At 57.0% G+C, this 11,425-nt stretch overlaps 2 protein-coding genes across 2 annotated transcripts; one reads left to right on the top strand and one right to left on the bottom strand.

Annotated features, from left to right (window-relative positions):
- The first annotated feature begins 384 nt into the window (after positions 1-384).
- Positions 385-3,554, top strand: BABINDRAFT_161316 (uncharacterized protein). Its single transcript, XM_019128742.1, has one exon. The coding sequence runs from the start codon at positions 420-422 to the stop codon at positions 3,132-3,134; it is 2,715 nt and encodes a 904-aa protein (XP_018985691.1). The 5' UTR covers positions 385-419; the 3' UTR covers positions 3,135-3,554.
- A 70-nt stretch (positions 3,555-3,624) lies between these two features.
- On the bottom strand, positions 3,625-11,304 carry MEC1 (protein kinase). Its single transcript, XM_019128741.1, has one exon. The coding sequence runs from the start codon at positions 10,884-10,886 to the stop codon at positions 3,744-3,746; it is 7,143 nt and encodes a 2,380-aa protein (XP_018985690.1). The 5' UTR covers positions 10,887-11,304; the 3' UTR covers positions 3,625-3,743.
- Positions 11,305-11,425: the final 121 nt, after the last annotated feature.

Below are 11,425 nucleotides of genomic sequence, written 5' to 3'. Positions count from 1 at the left end.
AAACAAACTGGAATCCTTAAGGGTGGTTTCAAGACACTTGAGTAGCAGCGGTCAAAACATGGTCTATTGGCTCCCAGTTTATAAACATTGTAGTATTTCAGTATTGCAGTATATAATTTTCTCTTAAATCCCCTGTATACACCCCAATATTCTCCCACGGCTAAACAGAGTCTGGCTATGTTAAACTCTCACCACTGTCAGCCTTACTAGGCCATCGTTTAATGTCCGACACACCCACCTATCAGACTTGTGCTGCGCCCCTGACGCCACGTTGCGGTAACGCGCCCCTGAGGCTTCTGCTTCTGGTACGTCACGAGACTCGGCGCGGATCAGCCACGTTTCACATGTGATAAGAACATTCTAAAAACACCTTTTATCCCCAATTGCACTGTTCCCGTAGGCTCTAACATCTCCTGAACATGTCTTTTTTCCTTGTCGTGTTTGTCTACGTGCTTGGCGGAATCACGTTTCTCCCGCTAGTGCTTGTCGGCGCGTTTTTCTTCTTGCGTTGGTACCTCCCAGAGTACCAAGAGGACTGCCACCAGCCGTTGCTAAGCCATGCCATTGACGAGTCTAGCGATGAATATGATTTGGACTTGAAAGCCGGGGAGTTTGAGGAGTCCAACGAATCAGGTACCAACGCTCACATGTCTGGCTGGATAACCGTCACCACCGAGTACTTTCCCTCGGTCATGGATGTCACAAACCCCCCAGAGGAAAAGTCTGCTTACAATACGATACACAAGCTTGTAAAGCCCGCAACAGTCCCAGAAACCGCCCGGCCACATCAAAAAGCAGCCAACCCTCCCCCGTTACAGAAAGCTGCCACGTCAGCCACCCTCACGGACAAGAAAAAGGCAAAAAAGCACACATACTTTGCGGTGCTCAGACACGGAAATCTCTTTCTTTACAAGGATGAAGAACGAAAGGGCGTACAGCACGTGATTGTGTTGGCGGGACGCGTCGTTGCGATCTGGCCGCGTGCGCTTCTCGACGCGGAGTTGTTTACAAAGCGGTCCGCGATCTGCATAATGAAACACACGGAGGCGGTAGGGAACGGGGTAGATCTTGCGCTGCAGTCAACGTGGGAGGCGTTGGCCACGAAGGATAACCTGAATCCGCCGCCACCAGAGTCGCACTTTATTTACTGTGAGAATAACTGCAAGAAGGAGGATTGGTACTTTGCCTTGATCAGAGCCACCAAAAATGCCAGAAGTGAAGCTGAAGGTACCTTCAACTCCAAAGACAGAGAGGCCGAAAGCATTACCAGAGACCCTCCCTCTACTATTGTCAAACGAGAGACTGACAGCAGTTCTGGGGATGCCAGCTTCTCATCTGGTGTATCTACCAGAGAAGGCACCAACATTGGTTTTGGCTCTGACGGCTCTGGCTCTGGTATTTCCAGGAAAACAAGCACCAGCACCCTTGGCACCGCCTCTGCCATCTCTAGAAAAGTCAGTAACGGGGCCATCGGAAATGTTCCTGGCTCTGGTATTACCAGAAAAGCCAGTAGTAATACCCTCGGCGGCGCCTCTGCTATCTCCAGAAAAGCCAGTAGCGGAGCGATCGGGAACGTTCCTGGCCCCGGTATTATCAGAAAAGCCAGTAGCAATACCCTCGGTGGCGTCCCGGGTATCTTTCCCGGGGTTTCTCCTTCCATCTACGCCAACACTCTTCACTTTAAAACAGTCCACATGCTTTCTCTCATCCAGACGCTCCACAGCTCCGAAGGCCAGCTCCAGACCAAGTGGTTGAACGCGCTCATCGGCCGCGTCTTCCTCTCGCTCCAGGGAACGCTCTCGTTTGAGGCGGCGATCCGCGCAAGGATCGAGAAGAAGCTCCTGAAGATCAAGAAGCCCGACTTCCTCAGCGACTTTGAGATCCGCAAGATCAGCGTCGGCGACTCCGCTCCCTTCTTTAGCTACCCCAAGCTCACGGAGGTTCTTCCCGACGGCACCATCGCTGCGAAGGTGCACGTCACCTATACGGGGAATCTCTCAGTGCAGATCGCAACCAAGGCGACGCTCAACCTCGGGACACGCTTCATGGCGAAAGAGGTCAACTTGGTGTTGGCCGTCACGTTCCGGCGCGTCGAGGGCAACCTCGTGCTCAAGATCAAGCCGCCGCCGTCGGGGCGTGTCTGGTACGGCTTTGAGACCATGCCCAAGCTCGACTTTTTGGTTGAACCCGTGGTGAGCTCCCGCCAGATCACGTTCCAGGTAGTTACCAACGCGATTTCCAACAAGTTCCGCGAGGCGATCAAGGAGAGCATGGTGGTACCAAACATGGACGACTTCTGCTTCTACAACACCGAGGAGGAGATCTACCGAGGCGGGATTTGGGACCCCGCGGTACCGTCCGACCTAGGCCACGAGGAGGTGGAAATCATCGATGAAACCAGCAGTGTCGACTTGGAAACAGATGATGTGGAGTCACGGTATTCTGTGGCAGATTCAGTGATCAGTACCGAGACCGCCGAGAGCCAAGAGCGGAAGCCGCGGTTCGCTCAGTTTGCTGACTCGTCCAAGAAGCTCGCCAAGAGGTTTCGGGGCTCTCCAAAGCGGAGCGTGGCCGAGGATCTCCAGCCCCCACGTGCCACCGAGGAGCGTGTCCCCCTTTCGCCTTTGAAGAAGTTGGGTATGTGGTATGGAGCGGAAAAGAAGCTAGAGGCTATACCTGTTGCTGCTCCAGAGATGATCTCCTCGCGCCGCGCCCCGCGCGGATCCTTCACGGAGATTACCATGGGTGCGCCAGAAGTGCTGGGTGAGCTCACGCAGCCTGCATCACCCGCGGCGCAGTTCTTGCGTCCACGTTCGCGCGAGGGCAGTTTCACGCTGGAGAGACCAGCGATGGAGGATCCGCCTGTGCTTCTGATGGCAGTGCCGCGACCGGGCTTCCAGAAGAGTTCTCGCAGCGCGTCGCCGTTGCGCAAGGAGCTGTCGCTATTGCCCCCATTACCCCCAAGGGCTGCGACAGATCCCACCTTGACGCCTCCCCAGAGAATGACCTCGCGCAGAAAACCCCCACCGTCACCGCTCTTGGCCGCCATGTATGACCCAGATACGATTCCATCGCCGAACGTAGATGCTGAGCCCATCACCCCGGTGATCAATGCGAGGTTCCCGCGGGAATAGGTCTAGCTTTAGTTTTATAGCGATGGCTAGTGCGCTTATAAGACTTGCTTTGTGATTTCCAGACTGGTTCTGAATGGAATACAAGTCGGGGGCGTATAAACCAGGACATGTGGGTTCCCTCGAACTCTTTGACCAGAATTTCTAAACTATTCTCTTAATCGAGACACCCGTTGTACCCGCACACAGCAATTCCCATCTCGTTCTGTGTATCATTCGATAAGCAACCTGTCAGCTCCCATAGAGGCACTTTTGGCATCACGGAGGCCCTTCATTTCACTTTTAGACACTCTTAATTTCAACTCTTAATATCTCAAAGCCCCAAACTTCGTTACACTCTAAAGCCTTGTTGTAGCTTCACTTAATTGTTCTTCCTTCACTGGTGATTTTTCTTCTGGTGTCGATTAACGCTAGCTCTGGTATACCATCCTTTATGAGCCCTCATAACCTTTAGGTTAATCATCAACTATATTTAAATATAAATAGTAATACCTAGTATTGAGGATTGCCCTGGCTTCATATCTACCATTCTAGCGGCTTTTCCTATCCACTCACTTCGCAGTCGCTTCATTTGTGGTTCAGGCTCGTGCTACGCACTTGCATCTGCACCCACTACATATATGGCATCCACCCATGATACATATTGCACAACTTGTCCACCGACGTGGCCTCCTGCACAATATGCTCCACCTGGCCCTGAACGCTCATCGGGAGACCCTCTCTGTCAAGCACCCCTCTGATTTTCCGTCTAATGGTACGCATGGCTTGGTCCGGGGTGTTCTTGCCCTTTCCCTTACGCGTCCAGTCCATGATCGGATCGTATATAAAACTCTCCAAGTGGTTCATCAACGTGGTCTCATTCTCGCGGATCAACAGCATCGCCAACTCCGCCAGGCGCCGAAACGTGCCCTCTACACCGCTGATGCCGAGGGCGGCCACCATGTTGGCCGTCAACCGGAATGGCACCACCTCTGGCACCGCCAATGTGAGGCCCTTCTCAAAGATGCAGTCAAAGTCCACGTGCATGAGTGCGCCTGTGTGGCGGAAGAGCAAATTCTCGCCGTGGCGGTCGCCGATGCCGAGCACGTAGCACACCATCGACATGACTGCGCACGAGCGCGCATAGCGGCTGCGGGCGCGGTACCACGCGACGGGGTCCAGGAACTGCTCCCAGAACCAGTGCGGGAGCACCACGGGGTATTCGGCGATAATCTCCACAAAGTGCACACGCCGTTCCGCGAACGGCAACAGCGCCGCGAGCATCTTGCCGATCTTACCGTAGTTGTACGCGTGCCCGAGCGACTTGAGCTTGTCCGCGATGAGCGTACGGAGCGGCTTCACGTTGTCCACCCATTCGATGATGCCATGGTCCTCGTTGAGCGACACTACCGCGTAGGTCTCGATCTCTAACTTGCGCTTCGCGCACTCGTAGTTCGCCGTCAACATCCGGTTGAGCACCACTGTCAAGTCCATGAACTTGGAGTCCTTGCGTACATCGTCCTTCTTGCACAACATGCTGTAGCGGCGGCCGTCAGAGCCCGTGTAGAAGAGCCGTTTAGGCCGCTGGAGCGACGTGATCACGTCCGCCTGGTCCTCAACGCGCGCGAACGTCACGGTCGACGTCTGTGGGAATGGTGTGTGGTTCTTCACCGCCGCGGGCGACGCGGGAAGCGTCACCGTGAAGTTTTGCTTCAACGGCGCCACCAACTCTGCGCACGGAAGCAATGCGTGTGGGAAGCCCGCATCACGCAAGGAGCACTTGCGCGCTTCCTTGGGCAACACGAGGTCCGTAACCGCAAAGAGCAGGTCGAAGAGCTGTTTCGCATGCGCGAGGCTCTTTGCGGGCGTTGCGCGTGCGACCGCATTCAACACCTCGCGCCCGCGCTCCAGCCGGTCGTTCAGCACCGACTTGGCCTGCGCAAGGATCGACCAGAGCGCGTGCTTGGGATACTCGCTCGCGACCGTTGCCGCGATCTTCACCAACAAGTTGCGTGTCTCCTCGGACGGATGGCAGATCCGCGAGAGGATCTGTGGGAACACCGTGTACCAGTAGAACGCCGGCACGCGCGCGAGGATCGCGCTAATGTCCTGGAGAATACTGTAAAGGCTCGCTCCACGTTTGTCCGCAATCTCCTTGCGCTGACGCTCAAACGTCTTGGGAACGTCGCGAAACGCCGCCGCAAAGTCCAACCAGATCGTCACCAACTTCGGAAGCGCCTCGTACAAGTACTTGGGCCCGCACAGGATCGCACGCCCGTAATTGTGCACCACCTTCTTCTCAAACTCGCCGCTGAAGTCTTCGCGCGCAGTGCGCTCCACCGGCAACGCCCGTGTCGCATCCAACACCTTGTTGCAGTATTTGGCGAGGTGAAAGTACGACTCCTCCCACACGTTGTCGAGCTCAATCGCACGCGCAAACTCTTGCACGATAGTTGTGGTGTTACTGCTGGACGACACGTCGAGCCACTGGGTGTACATCAACTGCACGGCCGCACGATCGCGGGCGGCACCGTTAGTGTCACCGCGGAGCGTCTCAATCAACTTGAGTGCCTTGGGGTGGTCGCCCTGCGCCCAAAGCATTTCGGCGTTCTCCAAGTCGGTCTTCGGGTGCTTGACCACCATGGCGTTCATGAGTGCCTTGGTGGAGAGGTCGAAGCGTGCGTGCTTGCGCGACACACGCGCCATCGTGAGCCAGATATCAGCGACGTCTGCGTCCACATACGCGCGCTTCGCGAGCAACTCCGTAACCTTGCGCATCGATAGGAGCTGCCAGTTCGTACTGAAGTCATCGCCCACGTTTGCAAGGCGCGCGCTGAGGCTCCGCCGCGAGTTGTCAAACTTCGCGTGTGTCGTCAGAACGAGTTCATCAATGTCGTGGATCGCATGGAGGAGCGTGAAGAACGGCTTGTTGGCCAACGCGGAAACGTCCTTCGCGCGTGACAATCCCGCCCCCGCGCTGCGGTAGCCCGCACGGAGGTGCAGGCGCAGGGCAGCCACATCGCCCGTGCCGAGCGCCACCAACGCCTGTGCCACGTTGTACATCGTGAGCGAGAGTGGGTCGCGGAGCGGCGCCACGGAGTCCGCTACAAACGCCCACTTGCGGAGTGTCGGCTCCTCGCCTGAGTGCAATGCCGCCTCGAGACCGTAGTTGACCCACGCGCGCGGAAACGCATCGTCTGCGAGGGCTGTGAGCCGGTTGTCCAAGCTGGACAACGTACGGTTGTAGAGGGCGTGCTTGTTGAACGACTCAAGAAGCCGCGAGCTATTCTCAAAGCTCTTGGCCGTGTCGGCGTCGTGTGCGAGCGCTTCGTATGACTCCTGTGCCATCTTCCAGTTATCGTTGTACTTGAACTGCAAGAGCTTGTCGTCGAGCGTTTGGGTCGTGAAGCTCGTGAGAACCCCATTGAGCGCGTCCACGTCGTCGATGCTCGCATACATGGACTGGAGCGTCTGCACAAGGTTGAGTCCCGCCACGCTTTCGCTCTGGAGGTGCTCCAGGGCCTCGTCGGTCTTTCCATCGAGGGCCGGGAGGCTCGCCCAGCACTGCTCAAGGTAGAGAATTGCGCGTTCAAACGACCCCGCCTGCGCGGACCGTTTGGCGAGCAAGTCTTTTGGAATACTATCCACAAGCTCCTCCACGACCCGGATCTTGGCGCGGTCCACCAGCTTCCCGCGCTTTAAGTACCGGTTCGCCTCGGCCACCCACTTCTTCAAGTAGTCCATGATCGCAAATACCGTCTCAAGAAACGACTTCATATTGTCAATGTCACTGTGGTGGTGCAACGCGGCGAGGTCTGTTTGGAGAATAAGCACCAACTCCGCGCGGATATTCGCCCGCGTCGCCGCGTCGCCTGTCACCACCATGTGCAATACCGCGTAGGGTAAGATGTGGCGGCACACGGTAAGGTCCGTGTCCTTGACGAGAAATGTGCACACGAAGAAGATGTGCTGTGCGTTGGAGTCGTCGGTGTGGGCGGGATCGCCGCGGCGGAGCATGTCGAGCGTGAACGCGCGGAGCCACGTGGCATGGCGCTCGCCCACACTGAAAAACGGATACGAGCCCAACTCGTGCGCGCTCTTCTTGATGGTGTAGCGCGAGCTCAACAACGGCGTGAGGATGGACTGCGCGGTGTCGTCGAAGGTGTTCCAGATGCGCCACACCATCCCACTGCCCGCGGCCTCGCTCTCCTTCTTGGCGCCGGCGACCGCGGCGACCGCGGCGTCATCGAGTCCCATGCGCTTGAGGTACTCCTGCATCGCATACGCGAGAAATAACTGCGTGTGCGGCTCTGATGCGGCCCAGAAGCGTTTTACGAGTACGTCGTTGACAAATCGGAGGAGGAAGTACGTCAACTCATTCTTATCGGCAAAGTCCTCGACAATGATCAACTGGCTTCGTGCGGCGGACTCGGGCGCCTCAAAGCGCGTGGGGTCCAAGAAGCCGATCTGGCCCAAGCACTCGGCCGCGCGCGTCGCGAGGTCGCCGTGGGCGGTCTTGTACCGGTCGGCGACTGCGAGCAACGTACTGACCAAGCTCGGCACGAGCTTGTGGCGGAACGTCTTCTTACGCAAGTAGATGTCGTGGAACTCGAGCTGGTACTGCCGCAAGTAGTTGAAGAGGTCTTTGAGTGCGAGCGAGACCACGTACGCGTTGTCATTGCCCGCGCGCTTGCAGATGTCTTCGAGTAGGTCGTACGCCGCCGACAACTTGTTCTGCTTCTGCTTCAAGAGGAGGTTCTGCTTGCCGTAGACATCGATGAGGTCGGGGAAGCTCGCCAATGTGAACATGTAGCTGAGGAAGCCGCCGCGCTGCACTAAGTGTTCGCGCGCAAAGATGAGCCTGAGCACGCCCGTGGCCTCGCGCCGGCACTCGCGCGCGAACCCATCCCACTTCTCAAGTACGATTCCAAGAATGCTGTGCACCAACGATGTGAGGTCCTTGTCCTTCAACGTGCGCACAAGGGCAGTCCAGCACTGGAGCGCGCGAATGGTTAAGCGTGGCACTTCCATACTTGCCTGGAGACACGTGTTGATCTGCGGCAACGCCGGCACCACCGCGTCGCCACAGAGCTGCACCATGCACTCGATTGCACATAACGCGCGCTCCTTCTCTAGCATGGGCTGGGTGCCCTTGGTGTCGTTGATTGCCTCGGAAAAGTTCTGCACCACACCCAAAATGTTCGTGCGGAAGAACAGGAGGAGCGAGTCCGAACCGTGGTACGTGCCGTACTTCCCCGCGAGAAACGTCAAGGCTGTGCGGATCCGCTGCACCACCTTTCCGGACAACGCATCAGAGGCATCTTCAGGATCGTTATCCGCGTAGAACTTCAACACCTCCCAGACAGCGGTGTTCACGGTGATCATACAATCGAGCTTGTTACCGCCAGCCTCAAACTCCGCCGTGTACTCAGGACACGCGTTGCGTAACACCGTCATAATGCGGTGCTCATCAACCGCATCCCAGTCCATGAGGAGCTTCGCGAGACAGCGGTCCTTCCACTCCCACGTGAGTTGGAACTTGCTCTTGTCGCACGCCAGCGCAATCTCCTGGAGGACGTCGCATTTGTACATGGTCAACGCATGCGCGACAGTGTACGGTGCGGTGCGTTGGAGGAGCAGCCGTGGCGAGAGTGCCACGAGCTCGCTGACGCGCTCGAGCAACACGCGCGACCCCTGGTGCATCGTCTTGACCACCATAAAACTGATCACCGGCCAGAACGGTGAAAGAAGCTGATACGGCGCCTTCTTGCCACGGTGGAGACTCACCGCGCGCAACTGGTGGAACGCCATCGTTTGGTGGTACGGGTTCGAGGAGCCCATAAAGTCCACGAGCATGCAGAGCGCGAGGAGGAGCCCGTCGCCGTCTACGCTCGCCGCGACGCCACCCCACGTCATGATGATGACCTCCGCGAGATGCGGCTGATCGCGGTACGTAATACTTCCTAGAACATCGCTGAGCGCGCGCAAGTCTGCGTTGTCGTCCACGCCTGCAAGAAGAAGTGGTACGAGGTGCGCTGCGAGAACGCGCGCCTCGCGCACGGGTGACGTGAGCGCGGAGAAAACGTACCGGTAAAGCGTCGAAGCAACAGCCAAAGTCGAAGCATCGGTTGAGGCATTCGCGGCTTGGGTAGAGGCTTTGGCGGGCTGGATAGGGGGGGATATCGCAGAGATCGACACGGCCGGGGTATACGCGGTAAAGAGCTTTGTGAGCGTTAAAAGCACTGCGGCAGTCATAACGGGGTCGTGCTCGGCCGTTTTTATAATCTCCAGGAGGACCCGCATCGCCGTGTCAATTGCGGTGTCCATTGCGAGCCTGTTCGGGTTTCCCTCTTCGCAGCGCACGCAGAGCCTGCGGACGAGATCATAGTTTTCTGAGTACAAGCACAGGAAGTTGCCGATTGCGCGAACGAGACCGAGTTGGGAGGCTTCACCGAGTTCCAGCTCCGCACGAAGGACCCACGCCTCGAGCACGTCTTTGAGAGCAGTGTGCGTGAGGGCCTCTACAAGGCTGGGGTCTTCAAGCAAATGTGCAACTTGGTGTGCCACCAGCGTGGGACCTACCAAGCGGAGTAACGCCTGGGCATGAGAATCAATCTCCGCGTCGCCAAACGGCGTGGAAACAAGCGCGGCAACACCCTCCATATTTCCGTCCTCTCCATCTGTTTGGTATTCCTCGTACTCGGACAAGCAGTCTTTCAAAACATGCCTGATGATGGCTAGCATTTTGGCCATTTCCTGTCCGTCACTGTAAGCTTCCATGGCGAGAAAGTGCTCCACGTTGAAGGAGGCGGCAAACTGGCGCACGCGGCATGATTCACCACCGTCTTGGTCCTGAAGGCGTGCGTGCGCGAGTATTTTGAATACCGAAACGATGATTTCGGAGCGGAGGACCGGGTACGAAACCCCCTGGAATACCATCTCACTGATCAACGGAAGCGGGTCGGGGCCAACAAGTACCAGCGCGTAGTCGCGCGCGTCCGCAAGCGAGTTGGCCACAAGGCCTGCAAGGTAGCGCGCCTTCGCGCGGCCTACGAACTGATCCGCGGCCGCGGGTTCACCACGCGCATCTACGTGTGTGAAGTTAGCGTCAAAGTGCTGGAGCAAGTACCAGAGCTTGCGGCCGAGCAGCTCCCAGCGCGCTCCGGGCTGGACCGCCAAGTGTGGTACACGGTGCATGCGAAAGTCCGCGTCGGTGACCAACGTGAACAACTCGCCCGTGACGCGCAACTCCGCACGGAACGCATACAAGCGCGCGAGCGTCGCGGGCAAGAGCAATACCGTGAGACGTTGCTCGAGGAGATCTGCGACAAGATACACGGTGAGCTGTGCGCGGTGCGCGGGGTGGTGATGCGAGACCAACGCGAAGAGCGCCAGTAGGTGTTTGCGGCATTGGCTCGCGACGGCGTCGCATGCGGCAAGAAACGGAAGCATACACTCTGCGAGGACCTGAAAGGGAAGCGCGGATCCTGGTCTCGGGGTGGGGAGCGTTGCAACCTTGTCCTTTTTGAGAAGTAGCTCTGGCTTTCGCTCGAGAATCGTGGTGATGAGAACAAACATGCGCACCAAAACCTGCCGTGCGGCCGTCTGCGTGAAGATCGCGTCATCAGGCGGGATGCGTGCGAGCTGCCCGCTGAGCGTATTGAGGATCTGCACCGCGTGTTCCTCGCTGAGCTCATCACCGGGGCTCAGGTTAATGATTTTGACAAAGAGCTTGTTGATGTAGTCTTGTCGGGTCGGCGTGAGTATTGTGGGCATGATGGGGGGTTGAAATGGGGGTTGCCACCGTATTTAGCCGCCGAAGCAAGTTTAAACGAGCGAATGATGCCTTAAATGGAATAGGTAGATAAATAGGTAGCCGCCAGAACGCTATAAGGAAAGCGATGTTGAGGGTGTAAAATGGGAGTAGTTTACCGCCGAGTGAGAGGATTTTTGCTTGAGAAACTTGGAGGTTGGAGTGTTGGGCCTTAAAGAAAGCGCTATGCAGATGGAGTGGACCTGGGCACGTCTGAGTTGTGTAATACAGTGAGAGGAGCTTGGCGGCTGGTGGAGTTTTTGTGGTGCGATCTGCTAGCCGCCGAGACTGGTTGAAGATGGGCAGATTCCAGGAAAGAGATACGTGCAGGCAATCTTGGTATTTATCGAAGAAAAAAAACACCAAAAACACGCTAAGACACGTCTGAACCGTCTTCTGTGATGGGAAAAGTGAGCGGCACGGGGCCATCAGATCTGATGTCAAAATGGTCCAGGAAATGTCCTGCGTTCAAAAACGTTTTGCCGCTCAGTGTGCCATCCGC

This window comes from Babjeviella inositovora (genome assembly GCF_001661335.1).
Source record: "Babjeviella inositovora NRRL Y-12698 unplaced genomic scaffold BABINscaffold_5, whole genome shotgun sequence".
Taxonomy (NCBI): Eukaryota; Fungi; Ascomycota; class Pichiomycetes; order Serinales; genus Babjeviella; species Babjeviella inositovora.
This window is presented reverse-complemented; position numbering and strand designations above follow the sequence as displayed.

Coding starts and splice junctions, on each gene's coding strand:
- MEC1 (XM_019128741.1), bottom strand. CDS start 10,886: ATGCCCACAATACTCACGCCGACCCGACAAGACTACATCAACAAGCTC.
- BABINDRAFT_161316 (XM_019128742.1), top strand. CDS start 420: ATGTCTTTTTTCCTTGTCGTGTTTGTCTACGTGCTTGGCGGAATCACG.